The 21,014-nt window shown below is 36.7% G+C and overlaps 1 protein-coding gene across 11 annotated transcripts in view; it reads left to right on the plus strand.

Annotated features, from left to right (window-relative positions):
• Positions 1–21,014, plus strand: part of gria2b (glutamate receptor, ionotropic, AMPA 2b) — a 57,132-nt gene that overhangs the window by 12,906 nt on the left and 23,212 nt on the right. For all 11 annotated transcript variants that reach the window (XR_003675004.1, XR_003675006.1, XR_003675005.1 and 8 more), the window contains exon 3: positions 14,426–14,665. Coding sequence is in view for 8 of the 11 variants with exons in the window: in XM_028460551.1 (XP_028316352.1) it covers positions 14,426–14,665 (240 nt within the window). In the remaining 3 variants the exon portion in view is untranslated. The remainder of the gene's footprint in view (positions 1–14,425; positions 14,666–21,014) is intronic.

Raw genomic sequence — 21,014 nt, forward strand, 5'->3', positions numbered from 1 at the left:
ATCTATCTAAAGTGTATCTCACACATCCCAGCAGCTGTGTGATGGTTTTCATACAACATGGATTTTTATCCAAAGCATCAAAGACACCCAACATTCTCAGCGGTGAGACATGCCTGTAAGTCACACAGCTTTATTATGAGCTAGCTCTGTATGCCTATCAATGCCTGGGGAATTTATGTCAGTCAGATTTACTTTAACCCTCCTATTTTTCTCAAATATTACTAACACATTTATTTATTTGCCTCCAGAAAATTATTCTGCCCTGGGTGTGGGATTAAAAACTATTCAAGCAAATAAGGGAAGTTAATTTACCTAACCACAGGGATAAATCGCTATTTGCTAGATATTCAATCATTTTTTATCGTCTTGGTCTTGTCTTGGTTTTCGACTCCCAAAAGTCTTGGTCTTGTCTTGGGCTCAGTGCAGGCTGGAAATCCAGATGGAGATTTTGTCTTATCATACTGGGGCTGAGTCTGGAATTGTTCCTGGCTAGGTCTTGAGCAAGTCTTGGTTTTGAGTACAACACTAATATTAAGTTCTTTCCAGTTGTGCAGAAATATGACCCTATGCACTGGGTGTGAGAATGAAAACTATTCAGATTAAGACAGTAAGGGAGGTTAATTTACATAACCACAGGGTTAAATTGCTATTTGCTATTATTTCAGTTGTTTTTGGTGATTAGGTGACATTTCTTGCCAAGTAGCAATAATACAAAGCTGTCCCAACAACAAAAGATCAGCAAGAAACGATGCAACAATGAAAAACAATGGAGTAATAGTTATCAAAATGCAACAAACAAACTAACAAGTATGGATGAATTGTTTAGGTGTTGGTCATAAATAAATAATGTATTACTACAAGTTAATGTCATACATGGTAACTGATCTTAACTCTCCTATTATCCTCAAATATTACTAACACATTTTACCCTTGGGGTCAATCTGACAGAAACGTCTTGACCAAGTTTTTGTGTCAAGTACTTTTTTTTTTTTTTTTGTTGAATACTAAAATAACCCTTTGATTAAAAAACCATGACCTGTTCGTTAGCGCCATCGTCAGGTCAAACTTTTAAATTAGAATACATTTATTTTGAATAGTTTTCATCTAAATCTTCTTCAAATGTACAGAAAATAGACAAGTTTTACACAGCTAAAACAGCTTGGGGTCAAATTGACCCCAGAGGAACACCATTGTGTTCAGCACATAGAAAAAATATCATGAAAATGTTATGCTTAATCAGTTGTACCCATCAAATTAGGAAGAGTCTTTAAATATTAGTAATGACATACTCTTGGGGTAATGACCACTAGAATATGAACCCTATTGGTTGTGGTGATTATATGAACTTTCCTGCAGCGCCACCATCAGGTCAAACTTTCAGTTTTAGAGTTAGCGTATCTTGGAAATCTTTCATCCAATTATTTTCTAATTTGGAGTGCACAATCATGACTCTCACAGAATGAATCATATTGATTGACGTTGGTCTTTCCATTTTTTGGAAAGGATTGTGTCTGCCTCAAAATCTGGGTCCTCCTCAACACAATCCTCTGTCTCAGACACATTCTTCTCAATGTCATTTTCACTGTGAAAGAGCTTTTCCAAAACCTTATTGACTAAATCTAAAATAGCTAAAACCCCAGCTAAAATACCTTGGGGAACACCAATGTGTGAAATATATGCTCAGCACATTGAAAGAATATCATGATAATTTTATGCTTAATCAATTGTACCCATCACATTAGGAAAAGTCATGAAAGATGAATAAAAAAAATAAAGTCAACTCATTATTTTTTGAACAATAAACATTGCAATGGGGTCAAATTGACCCAAAGGATAATAGGAGGGTTAATAACACTTCACAGAAGAAATATGTGCCTGTTTCATTGAGTTAAAGATGCATTTAGCTTCAAAGTAGTTACATCATCATCATCATCATCATCATCATCAATTCGACTTTTATACCCGCTTATCCTAATGAGTTATTGAGGCATTTTCTATTTCACCCAGGACACAACACAGAGAAGTTTTCATCATGGTAATAATAAAACTTTATTTATTTAGCACTTATCCCAACAGAGTTACAAAGAGCTTGACAAGGCAGTAAAATGAGTATGGGGAAATAAACAGGCTGACAATGAGAGAGCAATATAAAGAGTGAATACAAGCAAGGCAGCGGCTAATGAATTAATGGAAAGAGCCGAAAGCAATCAATACAAATAAAATACACAATAAAACAGAGACAAAAATTAAAGTGCGATTACACAGAAATTTGACAAGTGTTATGAAAGACTTGAGAAAAAAGAGTTAAAATGGCTTGAAGCACATATGTGTCTGGGTTTTAAAATAATGACGAAAAAATACACAAAATTACTCCCAAAAACAAATAAACAAAGTAACAATAACAGACACAAATCTTTGTTATCTTGCGTTGATGTTCAGATTGGTCATTATTCTATATGCTGACATGAATCTTGATGAATGTGGGAGTGAAATATTATTTGTGGTGTCACACTTACAGCTATAAGGAGATTTCCCTAGGATCACCACCTCCACACCAACAACTTTAACAAGCTTTGTTGAATAATGTTGATTTTAGCCTTATGTAAGGCAAAAGAAGAGTTTTCTTGCTCTTCTGGCATGTTTCTTTGTGCCTCCTTTTTTCTTTTCTTGTTTTAAAGTTTGTGTCTAGTTTAAAAGAGCTTTGTTTACTTCGCCCGGGGAAGTGTTTGAGGCTCTGTTTTGATGCTGTAATCTCAAATTTAAGAGAGGAAACGGAGTTCAGGTAATAAATTGTGGTAGATGTCTAGGCTTTTGTAGATCACACAATCAGTTGTTCAAAAACAGGGAAAACCAAGAAATAATGTTTGTGTGTTTTGTTGGAACTCTGAAACTTTCAACTACATCTGACAATAAAGCAACTTTAGAGGATAAAACTAGTGCACTGTGATATAATGTGTGGTATTTGAGATAGGGGTGTGCATTGCCATGAAACTGATGATACGATTAACGATTTGCATGCCACAATACGATAAATCACAACATATTCTGATAATAAACAATATGATATAATAGCAATATCAATAGTTACAAGTTGGTAAATAACTACAAAATGGTATGAAATACAATTTATTTCAATTTATTAAAACTTGCGAGAGCAAGTAAATGGTAACTAACTGTAATTCAAAAACAAGTGGTATGTCTATCAAACTGTCAAATTACATTTTTCTAACTTTTACATCTACATCAGTTAAGTTCTTAAATTCTTTTTTTAAAAAAAGTAATCATAATAATTTACATTTAATCATGTTTTTATTAAAAAAAAAATCAATTTGGACTTTTTTTTGGATTGATGCAATAATCACGCGGTGAAATATTGCCATGAATTGACAAATGATTTTTTTTTACACCCTAGAAGCCTGTAGATTAGTTAGAACAACCAAATATTGCCAATGACTTGGTTTACATTGTGTATTAAATATTTAGAGTATAAAGATCTTATTGAAGTCAACATATTCCTAATGTGTCTAAATGTGTTACAACAGCTTTAGCCTCATAGCTTTAAAGTCTTTGTCTCTAATTCAGGATCTTTGTGGTCTTTGCATCTTCAAATAACTTGTCAAAACCAAGTTTTATTTCTCAAATGTGTTATTCCATTGTTTTGGAGTGTCTGAAGACTGTATACGGTATCTCTACGTAAATGTATCACCAAAATATATAAATAGTTTAGTTTTTTTTCCAAAATCTTTCATTAACAGAACTTGTGACTCCTTTGTCACAGTTGGGTGTGTCATGTTGTAATGGCCTCAGGCCTTGTTTAGTTTATTCACTTTTGTACACAATGATCTTGATAGTGTTTGCTACATTAGCTTGGGTAACTTAATGTTAAATTCACTTTACAAAAATCTATTTAAAAGTGAATCAAGCACAATGACAATCACAACAAAGTAAAATGTCAGGACAAAACCATTACATACAGAATGATGGAATTAATTGGAATTAGAGTGAGGAGAGATGGACGTGCTGGGACTTCAGCCAGTAGCTGTGTGACAAAGGACCTGTGTTTCCTAAAAGGTGAGTTGTATGTTAGCGGACAATCAGTGGAACGCATTTTGTGTCCAGATCAACTCACTACATTATCAGCGGACACCACGTAAAAGTCGTTATTAAGTCAGTAATGCTCAACATGTGGCTTTTTATGTTTATGTTTAAACACTTTTTTTGTTGTACACATTTTCACTTTATTATTTCCCCCAGAAAACCTTAAAAGCAGGACACTTTTTCCCATTTTTGCCTCTTTTCAAAAAGTTCTTAAACTTTTTTTTTTCAGACTTTAGCTTCCTTGTCCTTTCTTTCATTTGTTTGGGCCACTTTTCATTAAAATAAGCTAACTTTTGCCCAATAAATACATTTTGCCTCTTTTTGTTCCACATTTTGCCCTTTTTCACAATTGTTTGCCACAGTTTGTTCATTAAAGCAACCCTTTTCCATTACATATCACCTGGTTCCTCTATGTTTGCCCATTTTGGTCCATTTTAGTCACTTTATAGTCTTTTCTTGCCACGTCTTTGCCACTTTTGGACCTTTTTTGGCCACCACCTGTTACCCCCCCCCCCCCCCAAAAAAAAAGAAAAAAAAAAAAAAAAAAAAAACGAGAATCGGACCGGCCCACTTTCGGTACGACGCCCGGTATGCCAGATGGCCAGTCCAACCCTGGTGGAATGACACATGGTTTGACCATTCAGCAGGGAATTAGCTTAACCTCTTTTTTTTTTTAATTGAAAACTCAAAGCTGAAGAAGGCATTCAGTGTGAGTGTGTACAGGCATATTGCAGCGGTCACACACTGCACAAAATTAAAAAAAAAAAAAAAAGGAGCCAATGCATCATTTAGTGGCTCTGTATCCCTTTGTGATGTGATGAAATAGCAAGAAAGGTTAAAAAAAAAAAAAAAAAAAGTGGGTAACGGGGCCAACAGAATACATTATAATAACATGTTATTATATAGTAATACTAGTATCTATAACCATGTTAAAGCTAATTCTGGAAGTCAGATTGCATTTCAGCTCATGTACAGCATTGTATGATCGATTGGCAGCTGTGTGAAGGTCAGGAACAGGCCGATGTGCTGTGGGTCAGAAAGACAAAGACAAGTCAGGGGTCAAATGGAAATAGCATGCAGAAAATAGGCCAAAGGTCACTTTATAACAGCTAGAGACGTCTTTTCCCCCAGAGAGAGAGAGAGAGAGAGAGAGAGAGAGAGAGAGAGAGAGAGAGAGAGAGAGAGAGAGAGAGAGAGGAGAGAGAGGAGAGAGAGAGAGAGAGAGAGAGAGAGAGAAGAGAGAGAGAGAGAGAGAGAGAGAGAGAGAGAGAGAGAGATAGAGAGAGAGAGAGAGAGAGAGAGAGAGAGAGAGAGCAGACAAACCGCTGTTAGGGTTGGAGGAAAATGGTGATGGGAAGAAAGTGCACTCAACAGAAAATCATCTGAAAACATGTCCTTCCTGTTGTGCAGCTGTTTAGATATGAGTCACCAAACACACAATTATGTGCATTATTATTTCTTTACTTTGCTCAACCCTCGAGTTGATCCCTATTCATCCTCAGCCTTCGCACTAAGTCTGGTTGCCATGGCAGCGGTTTCCTCGGATGCTGGATGTAGCTGTGTTTTTTATGGATGTAACTAATTTCACTCCGGAAGGCTCCACCATCATTAGGACATAGGGTAGCAGATCCAAAGCCTGCCTTGGCATTTGCAGCAAAGGTCAGCAAACATATGCACCTTTTACTACAGGAAGCACATGAATTGTGAACAAATAGTGATGCATGATGTAAGGAAAGCCTTCGCTGAATCCATAGGGATGAGAAGTTTAGTGTTGTGGTTACAGGAAGTGACTGACACTGAAACAACACGGCACATGAAATGCTTCATATGTACAGTATTTAGAATAAACATGCTTTTAACTGTAGTTCTCGTTCATTATAAGATCAGAACAGAGCAGACATGAGCAACTTTTATCCCAGGGGGGCCACAATATCAAATGTATGTCATTTAGAACAATGACATAAATAATAATGAAAGCATTCAAATAATGTAAGAACCATCGCATTAGAATAAAATGAATATTTTGCTTGTTTTGTGTATTTTCTCGTCAGTTTCAAGTCCAGGTGGTTCTTGTTGTCGTTTGGTGTATTTATGTGGTGACTCCTTGTATGTTTTGTAGTCATTTCGTGTTTATTTTGTGGTCTTTGAAGGATTTTTGTCATCCTGTAGTGTGTTTAGGAGTAAACAGTAAATAAACTACTTATATTGCACTTTTATTAAAACTAAAGTAGTCTCGACAATGAGCACATTCACCCATTCACACATCAATATAAGTGACCTGTCATGCAAGGTGCTAATAGCATTGGGAACAACTTAGGGTTCAGTGTCTTGCCCAAGGTCACTTTGATACATTGACACATATAGGTTTTGGTATCGAACTGCCAACCTCTTCATTAGAAGACACCCCTTCAATCACCTGAGCTGTGTTTTTATTTTATTTTGTGTAGTTATGATGTACTTTTTTTGAATGTTTTTGTGCTCATTTGTGTTGTGCTTTTGTGTGTTTTTGGAGTAAACAGTGAATGTGCTCGACTTGTATTGCACTTTTATTAAAACTGAAGTAGTCCCAACAATAAGAACCTATTCACACACCAGTGGAAACAAACTGCCATGCAAGGTGCTAAAAGTATTGGAAACAACTTTGGGTTCAATGTCTTGCCCAAGGACACTTTGATAGATTGACAGATATAGGGTTTGGTATCGAACTGCCAACCTCTTGATGAGAAGACAACTCTTCAACCACCTGAGCGGTGTTTAATTTTTACTTTTTTCAATGTTTTTTTTTGCTCATTTGTGTTGTCGTTTTGTGTGTTTCTTTAGTTTTGTGTCATTTTGTGCGGTTGTTTGGAGGCCGCACACAATTAGACCAAGGGCCACATGTGGCCCGCGAGCCGACAGCTGCCCCTGTCTGCTACAGAGGATGTCTTTCAAACTGTGTTTAAAACTTTATGGCTGGACTGAAAAAAAATTGGCTTTAGGCCTAATGTGGCGATTAGGTTTGATTTGTTTTAAATGTACGAAGTCCACGACCCACTGGAGCACTGAATACTTCTCAAAGATTATTGAATGGTCCATCATACTATCCTTGATTTTTATCTTTGGCACCGATCATTTTGTTTTGCTGTCTAAATGGCAATCCTACAAAATTACAGCCTTGATACAAGATACATCATACAGCAATGCTATTATGAATTATCTATAGACCATAAAAAAACAATAATGTGCATTCTTTTTTTGATGACGTGATGTAAACAGGCTATTTCCATCATTAATAAGCAGGGATGAGCTGCGTTATCTGCGTATGTGCTTCCACACACAATTGCTTCCGGCGGCGTCGGCAAATGTGATGGCAATGAGAAACGCTTTCAATTCAATCAAAATCAAGCATAACCAAAGTGCCCAAACAGGACATGGTGAGCACTGTACAACCACCACATGCTGAGTCTTTTTTGGTGGCATTCATCAGACTGATCCTGTGAAACTTCCATCCTCCATCCACCCACAGCGATCAGAAAGCCTCCAGGAAACAGGTCAGTGAACAAAAGAGGAAAGGAGACAGGAAGAAATAGGTTGGAAGACGAGAGGAAGAGGAGGAGGAGGAGGAGGAAGATGGGTGGGGGGGTCAGAAGTTGATAAGAACTGAGCTGCACTGTTCCTTCGACACCAGCTGCCGGAAGAGCTGCTGAAAAGCAAAACAGAAACATTTCCCAGAGTGCATTGCTGGCCCACAGCGACACTTCCCAGAAAGACTCTTGTTGCCCACTTCGAAGCATGAATGAGAGCCGTTGCCTCGGCAACAGCCTGCAGCAGCACGATGTTTGATTGGTTCACTTTGCCAACAAATCTTTAGTTCTGATGTTATGTTCAGCAACTTTCTCAAACATTTAGAAAAAACAAATCACAGCTTTATTCTTTGGTTCGTGTTCAAGATGGATGGCTTTCAAAGCCTTGACCGTTTATAAAATGATGTGTCATAGCTGAATATTTTCTGCAGTGTTAAAAGCGAGGAGAACATGGCTGAAAGACGTTACCTTAGCAACTGTCTACGAAAGGGAAAAAGACCTCATCTTGTCTCCGTGGGCTGCACACAGCTTTCAGGAGTCACAAAACACTCAAAAAAATTCATGCTGATGAAAAATGTGCTTATCTAAAGTGTTGCAGTGCCCAGTCTTGTTAAGTAAAAACCTATTTCCATAGCTCTAACACAGAGGAACCATTTGGGAATTGTGAAAATAAGGATTTAGCTTTGGGCTAGACTGTGCATATATGGAGAATTTATGAGGTCTGAGGGAGTGTTCTTGTGTCAGAGCCTCAAAGCAGAAACCTCTCAGGCCATTTTCTTTATCAAAGTAATAATGATAAAAAATGCAAATTTTCCAAACTAAAAAGCCAAACTTCACAAGAGCGACCAGTCATAGAGTGAAGACATTTCCTCTGAAAGCTTTTCTAAGCTGTCCTTGTTTCACTGATTACGCTGCTAGCTAGACTTCAAAATGCCCTAAAAGCTTCAAAGCCCCTCTGAGAAGAGTCCATGTTGTTTTCTTAGATATTTGAACCATGTCTGATGTTATGAAAAGGGAATAAAATGTTCTATATATACGATTGAGCAACATGAGGATTTTGATAAGCGTGTCTCACAGGTTGGTTGCCTCAAGCTAAAATTGCTTCTTTTAAACAATTATTTCCACGAGCTCTTATGTTATACTAGGCAGGGGCTGACTGGCCATCGGGAGGTTCAGGAGAATTCCCGAACAACAATGCAGCCAAATGCCCAAAAAGCAGTCCGACAGTCGGTTGACGACACGGGACACAGCAGCATGGCCACGGCAGGTTAGCAAGCACTATGCCTATATGGTCCCAGCATCCCAGACTTTATATGTTTGTGTGTTTTCACACCGAACGCAACTTCAGCGACTTTGGCAACTAGATTACATTCAAGTGACCTCCTGTCAAGTGATGAAACTTGCGCGATTCCAGCGAGTCACTCATTCGATCTGAGTCACTGGAAGTCACTCAAAGTTGAAAATCTTTTACATTTCATGCAACTTTGAGTGACGCTGTGTCACGACATCCAATCAGCAAAGTGTTTCTCCCCACGTCACTCCCCTGGTTGTCACGTCACTGGGAGGTAGATGAAGCAATGAAGTGAGCAGAAAGCGTGACTATGTTTAAGCAACTCATCACGAGCAATTTAAGTAAATGTACGTGCATTCGGTGTGAACACGCTTTTAGTGTTCTTAGCAAACCCAATCAGACCCGTGGGTTCGGGTTGAAAAAATATGCAAATAACTCGGGTGGGGTCAGCTACTCTTAAAATACATTGACTCATACCTGTTCATGTGTTGTGAACAGTGTTGTGGCGGTTTGGATGAATGAGACGGAGTCAAGCTTTAGGGTTGCTGGTCAGATGCAGACACAGGGTTCATTTGGTCAAAGGGTTTTGGGGAACAGACCGGTCGGAGATTTGGAGGTAAAAAGGCTTTCAGCATGCGTGTCTCAATAAGTCTGCTGCTGTTCAGTGCTCTCAGGATTATGTATGTTGCTGATAGCGGTAGTCATAACATAGCAGAACTTCCTCATGCGGAGATCTTGATGAGGGATATCCGTGTACGATGGTATCTGGCCTGCTTAGGGCAGTTTGACCAGAACTGACCAGGATGGAGTTCTGTAATTACCAATCAAAGAGTAAGTCTGGCTGCCTTCTGCATGGGGAGGGGTAGACCTGACGCCTCTGTGTGCAAACTCACACTTTTAGCAAGGAAATTCAATCTTTTTTATTTCATTCAAAGTTTTGCCTGAAACTTTTGTCTGATCATGAAAACAACAAGCAAGTGTATGAGGTGGTGTCTCAGGGCTTATAAACCCACGGGTCAAGTCAGGTGATCATTTTCAGGATTTTAATATTTTATTTGTGTTCTAAAACTATGAATTCTTGGCAAAAGTGCTATAACGTTTATCATTGTTGCTGTAATTGGCATTATTAGCTGACAAGGCCAGTGTCAGTTGTGGAGTTGATGTAGGATATTGCCAGTCATAGGAATGAGGAGGAGGAAGAGACAGATGAGGTGACACAGGAGATGGAGGAAGAGGAAGAAAAGGAGAATGAGGAATGTGAAGCAAGAACCACCAAAAAACAGTACCAGGTACTGAGCAGAATGAGGACTATGACACAGGAGCATCTTCTGGCATTTATGCTAATGTCAACAGAGAAACAGACACTGATGACTTTAGACCAGGGGTTCTACAGTCCTACAGTCATAGATAGGGAAATCTTGGCTCTTTAGATTTCCGGCATCATCAACGTTACTTTGTTGTATTAAACTTGCATCTTATTTAGTGTGACCAGATTTAATAAAACTCCAAACCGGGACAGTAAATTAACCAAAGACTATGACAGATTTTCAAAAGAAACTCTTTGCATATGCCTTTATTTGTTGTTAGTGTTATTCTGCTTGAGTGCCATTTAGATTTGCTCGAGTAGGAGGGTGATAGTGGGGCAATTTACTGTAGAAAGGGTGTGAATGTGTTTGTGCCTTCTACACCGCAGTAACTGTGCTCTCTGGCACTCAGTCTGATCAAAGGTACTTTAGGGACCTGGTGGTTGAAGGTCGCTGCTATAAGGCAATAGCTCTCAACTTGTCCTGGTTCAATGCTCACCACCACTTCCTGAAATCAAGCAATAAACCAAATCAAGGACATTGAAAAAAAAAAAAAAAAAAAAATCTATCTCAGAACAAAAAGAAACAGTTTTAAAAGACATTATGTAAAGTTATGTTAAAAAAGATATATATATATATATTGCACTTTAGAAAACGTGTCCCAAAATACCATAATTGTTGGACTTTCTCAAATCCTTAAAAATAATAACACAAGATGTTCACATTTGTAGTACCCATGTGAATGCTCACAAACCAATGAAAGAGTTACCTCAGCTTTACGGGCGGGTCCCGACCCAAAATCTGAGAACCACTTCTATATAAAAGGCTTTCAAACAGGATGCCTAATAAAAATAAAACAGCTTCCTTTTACAAACTTTTTTTTAAAGGTGCAATCCGCAACTCTCAGATCCCTCTCTCCTCGCTGCTCTTGCCTCTTGCCTCCAAGCTTTCCAAAGTCCCTCCCTCAATGGAGCTAACAAGCTAACGTTAGCCCAACAGCAACATCACAGTAATAGAACATGCACTGTTAAAAGCATATTACTGCAGCGCTTCTCTCTCTCAATGTGCACACACCTCACCAGCAGCAGCATCAACACAGTGTCACTTACAGCAGCCCACACGGAGGCTGCTGCGTGCACATGAACAACACATGCACTACAGAGTTCTAGTGTAACAATTACAAATACAATATAATGTAAATCAAGCAGCAGTAAGTACCTTTCAAGCAGAAAAGTCACCATTTCCATCTTCTACTCGTCCAGACCATACACTGTAAAAAAGATGGCGCTCTAGCTCTGGGAAAGGGGCGCGGCCTGTGAGCAACAGCTGTCAGACATCCCATCAAACACAATCTGATTGTTTTTTTTTGCTCGGTCGCGGTGCTTTCTGGCAATCTGCCAGAGGCTGCAGTAACAGCAGGGGGTGGGACTCAATGAGCCTGTTTTTTTTCACACAAACGACTAGTTTCATGTAAAGCTGTCCTTACATAGTGACAGCTTTAGCAAATATGACAAAAAGTCACTTTTATAAGAGTTGCAGACTGCACCTTTAAGGGCGTTGTGACATCGTTAATGATGCCTTATTAGGCTGAACCTGTCAACATCGTAAAATCAATATTTGCTTCATTACTTTTTCTTTTTGTATAAAAAATGTGCTTGCAGGTTCATTTCAAAGGTCGTCAGTTGTGAAAGAAGAAGTTTAACAGTCTTTTCTACCATTTTGTGCCTCCTTTATGTTCCTTCTCTTCTAATTGTAGGCTACTAATCCAGAATAATCCACAGAGGTCTCAGTGAATGCTGCTGCCCTTCCTGTTCTGTCTTAGAAATCAGAGAGAGAGAGATGCAATGCTGGTTACAAATGGCCATATTTGGAGGCAACGTAACATGTTGTCAAGCTGTTCACTTTGGCATAAGCTGCAGTACAGTCAAGGGGACATCCAGTCTCTGAGCATAAGCTCAGAGTCTTTTAATCCAGGGCAAACTCAGCAAGCTTGCCAGCTCAGAAAGCTTTAGAAACATGACAATGGATTGATGTGGTGGTGAAACAGAGAAAACTTTCTAACGCTGAGCCTTCGGAGGCAGTGGTGAGGAGCACTGGGAGATACAGTTGTTTCTTTATGCTACAAGGTTTTGATGGGAAGCAATGTTTTTCAAGTGTAAATGTCATCTTTTGTAAGCTTTGAACGAGTTGTGAGTGTTTGGCTCTGAATTGTTCAATGTATTTGCTTCGTTGGGAAAGGGGAATAAAGCTGATGTACGGGCTTAGAGATGTACTGTACATGTGATTATTCAGTGTAGAGTTTGCATGTATTCACCAAATGAGATGGGTTTTCTCCAGGTTGTCTTGATTCCTCTCACTTTCTAAAAATCCTGTGAATTATGTAAGTCAATATATATAATAATCAGAATTGTCTTATCAAGAATAATACTGTTTTTTTCTCAAGAGAGTCCTGGAAACAGTTAGGTTCAAGGGACTTGCTCAAGGTCCCATTGGATCCGAACCGGTGACCCTCAGCCTAAACGTTAACGCTGTTGCAAGATCCATCAAGTCCACAAAATCCATCAATTAATTAAAAAAAAAGAAAAAGTGAACAAATCTCCCAAAAGCTGATCAATCAGTAATAGTTTTTAAAGCACCCTAATTGGCAGAAAACAGCTTGATTTGGTTTGAGAGTTTGTTATTAAGGTGTATCTTCAGCCTCTTCTCTTGTTAAGAACCAACATACATGCTCCATAGTCTCAAAAAAAGGGTACTGTATCATCATTTTGTTGTTTCTGCATTTGAATACACAAAAATAACAATTGTTTTCAGGGAAAAATAAGAATGAGAAGCTAGCTTTTTAAAGTTAGGTATTTACTAGCTTTACTAGATATGTCATTCAAAGTATTTTTTTTACATTTTTTTTACAGACAACAGCATTCCAATCATAAAGTTGATTGTCATATCAGACAACGTCATGTTGATCTCACACTCAACACCACTTAATCCCATTATATCAAAAAGCTAAAGGGCGACAGCTAAAGGTTTCCGAGTGTGGGTTCAAAGCGCTCCTCTGGATGAGCGTTTGGAAAGCTGGCCATTAATCAGCTGAAAGAGAAATTCCAAGACATCCTTGAGCTGTTGTTTCTGGCCCCTACACTAAAGAGTTGTAATAAAGGTCTCAGAATGTCACGATGTAGAGCTTGAGCTTTGGTCAGTGTCACAACTACATTTTAAAAGGTTATTCCTGTGGAAATATTGTGTTCTTTCAATGTCAGCATACATATACAGTAGGGCTGGGCAATATATTGAGATTCAAGATATACTGAGTTTTCTATTTTGGCCATATGAAAAATTATTATATCACCTATTTCGATTTTATTTTTCCCATAGATTATTTTGTATTAAAATACTTGTTTTGAAAAGCTCAGTTAGATGGATTTCTGAGTGCACACTAACTGAGACCTTCCCCTAAACAAGCCACACTACACAACTCACTCGCACATGCTGTCCCTTACAGGAGAAAAAGCCAAAAGTGGCACATATTGTCCCAGTCCCACAATGTATTATTATTATTATTATTATTATTTTTTTTTTTACTCCTTTTGCTTATTTTTATGTCCTATGTATTTTTGTTGTTCTTTTGTGTATTTTCACAGTAATTTTAGATGTCTTGTGATTTGTTTTCTGTATTTCTTTGGTATTAATGTCGTGCATATTTATTCTCCTTTTGTGTCTTATGTGTAATTTTGTTGTTCTTTTGTCTATTTTTGTTGTCCTATTGTGCATGTTTTTCTCCTTTTGTGTATTTTGTTGTCCCATTAGTGGTGTTCTTTTGTGTATTTCTGTTAATTTGTGTTTTTGTAGTAATTTTGTGTATTTTTTGCTGTCATTTTCTATATTTACTTGGGCCAACATTGGCTGCTAGTTGGCCATGTTTGTGTTACGCACACAAGTTATTTTATTTTACCAATCTTAGAGCAGTCTTTCTGGTAAGACAATTAAAATGATCGAGATTTATATCGCATATTGCCATTTTGAGAAAAATATCGGGATATGGAATTTTGGTTCATATCGCCCAGCCCTAATTTGCAGTTCATATCCACCTTTAGAAAAGCAGCAGTAAATCAGTTACAATGCATTTTTAACCTTCCTTTCTTTCTTTCTTTCTTTCTTTCTTTCTTTCTCAGTCTGCTCACAGTTCTCGAGAGGAGTGTACGCCATTTTTGGATTCTACGACAAGAAGTCTGTCAACACCATCACGTCGTTTTGCGGCACTCTGCACGTTTCCTTCATAACGCCCAGCTTCCCTCTGGATGGAAACCAGCAGTTCATCATCCAGATGAGACCTGATATCAAGGGACCTCTCCTCAGCCTTATAGAATACTACAAGTGGGACAAGTTTGCTTATCTGTACGACAGTGATCGAGGTAAGAGGCACGATGAGTTGAGTTTTCTGTAAATATTGAGTCGCTACATGTCAATGTTTTACATTTAGTAATTATTTTTTTTTTACGTTTGAAAATAAATACAAACAGGTTCATGAATACAAGATCTACGGTGGCCTGAAGTGCAAAGCACAAATGCAAAAAAGAAAACACAAAAGACAAAAGACAAAACACAAACACAAAAACTAAAACGCAAACAAAAGACAAAACACAAACGTAAAAAAGAAAATGCAAACACGAAACACAAACACGAACGCAAAAAAAAACAACACAAAAAATAAATCGGAAGAGGTGGGTAGGTTGTGGGGGGGGTCACATGAGACGTCACTGATTGGACGAGGCAGCTGTAATAGAAGAAAATCTCCATTTAGGATATACATATGCTAATATTTCTGGGTACTGGAACGGACCCCCCCCCCCTCCCCCCTCCCCGGTGCATACCTCTTCTTGTTTCTTTTTCATGTCTTCGTTTTCTTTTTGTGTGTTCTCTCTTTTGCATTCGTGCTTTGCACCTCAAGGCCACCGTAAAAATGTTTTGTTAAAGCTCTAATGTGAAATCTAATGAAGTACCTGTAAAGGACACGTTGGTTCATGACACAGAGCATGTCACATACAATCAGCTATAGCACCTCCTCTCTTCATGAGACTGTTTCATGTAATAGAAAAGGGGAGGGGGAGGCGTTTGCTGACAACACGCAGAGCCGATATGCCCTGCAGAAGTTGATTTCCACACTCCCATAAAGGAATAAATCCAACCTGGCACAGTGAGCAGAGTCAACTGGAAAATGCAAACCTGTTGGGTGTCGTCACCCACTCTCCTTTTACTTGCTCATTGTTTGCAGGTCATAATAACTTGAACTCATGACAAGCTTTCTATGTTTTATTGAGACAAGATATGCTTTGTATTATGATTTACATCACAATTTCAATAATCACCAATTTCACCTTTACAAGTACAAAATGGTATGAAATACAATTGATTTAATTTTTTTCAACTTGTGAGAACAAGTAAATATGAACCAAATGTAATTCAAGTCCTAACAGTGGTATGTTTATAAAAAATTCTACTTTTGCTTCTACAACAGATTCTGATTCTGTTAAATTCTGAAATTATGTTATTTTCAAAAAAGTAGCCACAAATATATATATATATATATATATATATATATATATGTGTGTCCAGTATGTTTTATGAAAATAAAGTGCAATCAACTTCTAAGTTAAAATGCATTGAGGAGTGAGGTAGTTTAACAAGGTCTGATGTGGTTCACTGACACCTAGTGACTGGGCGTTTACGTGCTATGCATACGTCAGCGCAATAAAATAAATGTTTTTCCATTGAAAATCAAAATAAAAAAAATTGATTTGGACATTTTTTGGACCGTTACGATAATCGCACTGTGAAATATCGCCAAATCGATTTTTTTCTTACACCCGTATTTTTTATAATTTCAAAAAATATATTTTTATGACAATCCTAAACTTATCTTTTGTATAAACATATATATATAGCATTTTTGGTCTTACTAGAAGCATATTATATACTGTATGTATATATATATATATGTGTGTAATTAAAAAAATATAAATTAAATGTCCCTCTTATATTTTGGTTTGTTATTGAAAGTTAATAGTTCATGATTCAATGTTTAAGACAGTAATTCCTTTTTAGCTTTTACAAGCTGCTGAAATTGACTTTTCAAGGCAGATTTGAGCCTGAGTTTGACAGAATATAACATTGAATTAGTTCACTTTGGAGGAAGAAGACACACCTCCTGGACTGGACTGTAAAAAAAAAAACAAAGCTGTATAATAAATAATCAAACCAGGGCTCTTCAGTATGCTAATGACCTACACAATAGGACAATCATGACGGCCGTGATCAAGCATCACTGAGCAGCACTGGCTGTATTTGCTTCATGAACAAATTCTTGTTCTTTCCACAGTCGTCACTGTTTTAGCTGGTGAGGAGGAGGATTAAAGCGTTGAAACTTGTCATTGTTATATTGTGAGTGTAAGAAATAGAATGCTGTGTCATGCATTTTCCTGCCTCACCTGGTAATTATCATTGTGTGGCTCCGGTGCTCGGAGAACTATGAAATTGGATTCAGTTAAATTGGACTATTATGTTAAGGTTTCATTTATTCAGGAAAATGTACTTTGATCTTCTGACATGTTTCGACTGTCCACTGCCAGTCTTCTTCAGAGGCGGCTGCTGATTGCTCATCCCATTTCCTTTTTTGTTGATGAGCTAAAACCTTCCAGTCCGCCTCGCTCTGACTGACACATCCTCACTTCACACCCTCCTCTCCAACCCAAAGCACCAGCTGTTTTAGATTTTAACCCATGCTAATGCTAGCGACAACCTACCATCCTCACCGTTAAGTCCGCGGTGGCACAAAGGCTCTGTTGTGCATATTTCATCATTGCATAGTTGCGTAATCAGATCAGTGTGATGCACTCATTCCCATGGCAACCAAAGTGTAAAGAGAATGAGAAAGAGGAAAGAGATGAGAGTGACTTAGCTTGTTGCTTTATGATGCAAGGGTTCGTGTGGGTGTTTTTCTCAATTAGCCAAAAGGACGAATTCATCCGGTGTCGACAATGTGGAGTTTTATTCGCATGTGGAGTCTAAAGCATGAGCCAACGCTGTGATGTGATTGTCAGCTGCCATCAGTCAGTCAGTATAGATAATGAACGTGTAGGCAGAAGGCACTCTAAGCACAGACATACGTATTTCTTCATATCATCACTGCAAACTGCAAGGTTCTTTTCCCACCAGATCCATGTATGGCTTTCTGGGGAGGAATTTTAATTACGATTTACACAATAAATTAATCTGATCAGAAGTTTTTAAGGTGAAAGTGATTAAAGTGCGATTGGATCAGATTTTACAAACAATAAAAAAAAAAAAAAAAGATTCTACAAAAACAGCATAGGCTAAACCATTTAATAATAAATTAACTCACCTTTTTATTTTTATTTTAGATTGACTTTGCTATCAATACAATTTATATTTAATAAACTCCAATTACGTGTCCCAAAATGTATTTCTTCAATATACAGGTAATTACAATAAATTAACCACAATCATATTATAGTTTTATTTTTGATTTACCAAATGCTCACCTGGATTACACAAATTAATGTGAACCTGCAAATAGAACACAAAATGCTGATTTATTAGTTTTCAACAACTGCTTTTTGTTTTGTTTTGTCCTGAGGCTTTACTTATGCATTACGATTTCCATTTAGAAGAGGTTTACTGTAGCCGTTATAAACAGAGGAGCTATGGACAAAAGGTTTTTTCTTTTCTGTTTATAATTTATGAGCTGTTGCTGAATGACTCACACTTATCTGTAATTACAGTACAGTGGTTTATATTGACAATGGTTTAAATATTGCTCTGAAAACATGTAACAAAAAAGGGGATTAATTACCTTACATTGTATTACCTAAACCTTAATGGTTCCTCATCTTTTTCTGTTGCGCCCACCTTTGAAAAATTAAACATATTCAGAGCCCCATCATTAAATTAAGATGGGTTAAACAATGTTTTACCTTAGCTGAAAAAGGTAAAGAAATGACTATTCTATTTCAAAACTTGAAAAAAAATAACATAAAATTTGCAATAATATTTTAAAACAGTAATGATAAAGTTCTTTGAGTGCTATTATGTTATATATTGAATTTTTGCGCCCCCCAGTTTGGTGACCATTCTTCTAAACTGTGCAAGTTCAGCAGAATGGAGATGTCGGACTAAAAATGTCAATAAAAAGTGCCTGAAGCCAATCAATGAGCTCATAAAAACACATGTGGATGTGTTTCTTTGTTTTTCTACCCTCGATTTTCATATTTACAATGTTTATTAATTATTTAATATATTATTTAATGAAGTTTCTTCCACATATTGTACATGCTGATAAATCTTAATATGTCTCTAAATGTAACGTCTTCACTCAGTGGTATAAGGCTATAATTGCTAGTCTTGACATTCATGGTTGCTTTCTTTTAATAACTGCTTTTATTCTTTAGTCCTTTTAAAGCTTGTGCTTTTATGTGAAATGGGTATTTTGACGATGGGACTTGCATATAAATGAACAATGAGTGGAAATGAAATTCACCCGTCGTAATCAGTTGCATCTTGCCTGAGCGAGACCACTTCTCAAAAATTTGAATATGTCACAGTGGCCATGGAACCATTGTTATTTAGAAAGTCAGTATTAAGGGCTTGTTAAATGACCAAAAATTATTCATGTTGCCACAATACAAGTCATAAGTAATGGCAGCAAATTAAATTCCTGCAATGAGACTACTTCAGATAGGCTGTAACACTCACAAAACATGTCAAAATCAACCTCAGATATTGACGATATTAATCAAACTTGCTAATTAATTACAAATATAAAGCTGTGAGAGTTTGAGATTCTTGTCAGCGGGGACAAAATTAAAAAAATATGTTAAATGTATAGACTTTCTCGCGATTCGTGCAAACCACACGGTGTATAACATATACAATGATGCAAAAATGATTTGTAACATATTTGATAATGTTGACGACTAAATTTGGTGCCGACACATAGTTTAATGCAAATTCATGACAACCACACCCTAACACACTGTTTTATTGACGGATCCAATGGGCTGTTAATTGTGATTTTTTTTTTTTTTTTTTGTCCTTTGGGTACACATCATATTTTACAAACGCAGCCTAAACAATTTATTAACAAACTAACTCACCTTTAATTTAATTTTATTTATTTAGATTCACATTGTTTTTGTTTTTATTTCATTTCATTTCATTTCATTTCATTTCATTTCATTTTATTTCATTTTATTTCATTTTATTTCATTTTATTTCATTTCATTTCATTTCATTTCATTTCATTTTATTTTATTTCATTTTATTTCATTTTATTTCATTTTATTTCATTTTATTTCATTTTATTTCATCTTATTTCATCTTATTACATTTTATTACATTTCATTTTATTTTATTTCATTTTATTTTATTTTATTTTATTTTATTTTATTTTATTTTATTTTATTTCATTTTATTTCATTTTATTTCATTTTATTTCATTATTTGTGACAAGGTACAATGCGCATTAATGGCCAAATATGTACATATGCAAGATTTTGGCCTAGTTTCCATCTGTCGTCCCCAGCAGGTTAAAAAAACAGACAACTCCAAAATCAGATATTATGGACAGTACAATAAAATACAAAGACTCAAATATAACAACATTTATCTGAGGACAGACCAGAAATAAAGTGCAAAAGGCAGACAATAAAGTGCTTTCGTGCTAAAGTGCAAACACGCTAATATTTTGTCAAAAACAAGAAATTTGCACCCTTGCTAAAATCATTGCACACCATCGTGGCCTGGTTAGTTGTAAAAGTGCTACTATTATTGCACATAGTCCTATTGCACATGGTTAGTATTAATATATGTGTTTATGCTTATTAATATTGCACCGAGAGAGAGAAAAAAAAACCTATGTATGTAATACTGAACAAAATATGCATGTCTGCATAGGTATATTATGATTAGGCATGGTCACATTTCTGGTTTGTCCTGTGCCACACTTTCATATGACCCTGCAAAGCTGGAGCATTCAATATCACTCCAATTGCATTTCCCAAAAATTAATTTCTTGAATACAATTAAAACAAAAATAACTACAACCATATTATAGTTTTATTTTAATATCCCAAGTTTTCACCTGGATTACACAAATTAATATGAACCTGCAAATAGAAGACATTTCACAAACCGAAAATGCAGATTTTTTTAGATGCAACATCTGAAAATCTACTTTTTTTTGCAGAAAATGTGAAAAGATAGCACAAATATTGATCAAACATGAAAAAAAAGTACTTGTGATTTGAATGTAATGTGTGTTAAATATATCTGAATATGTTGCAGTAAACATTGTTTTCCCTGTGAATTGCTTTGGAATGCATTTATCCCTTGTCATATGCATAATTCAAATCAAATTTACATACAACTCATTGGGCTCCCTGTGACAGAGAAGTGTAGCTCATCCAGATGAAACGGCACGCCTGAAATCTTCCAAAGGAACAGCTGTAAAAAAAAAAAAATGGTAGAAGTCTCGCATGAAATTGATTAAACCTCGATCAATAAAAATGAAGCACTCGACCGTTTCATCAAACCACTTTCTAACTGTCCTCTGCTCACCAAACGATCGATATCAGTAGAGATTCAGTGGTGGAACTAGATTGAGGAGATGTTGGCAATTTGTGTGTATATATATATATATATATATAAGTATTTTAACTTTACAGTTTTGACCCACATCCCATCTGT

Source organism: Gouania willdenowi, chromosome 10, assembly GCF_900634775.1.
Source record: "Gouania willdenowi chromosome 10, fGouWil2.1, whole genome shotgun sequence".
Classification (NCBI taxonomy): Eukaryota; Metazoa; Chordata; class Actinopteri; order Blenniiformes; family Gobiesocidae; genus Gouania; species Gouania willdenowi.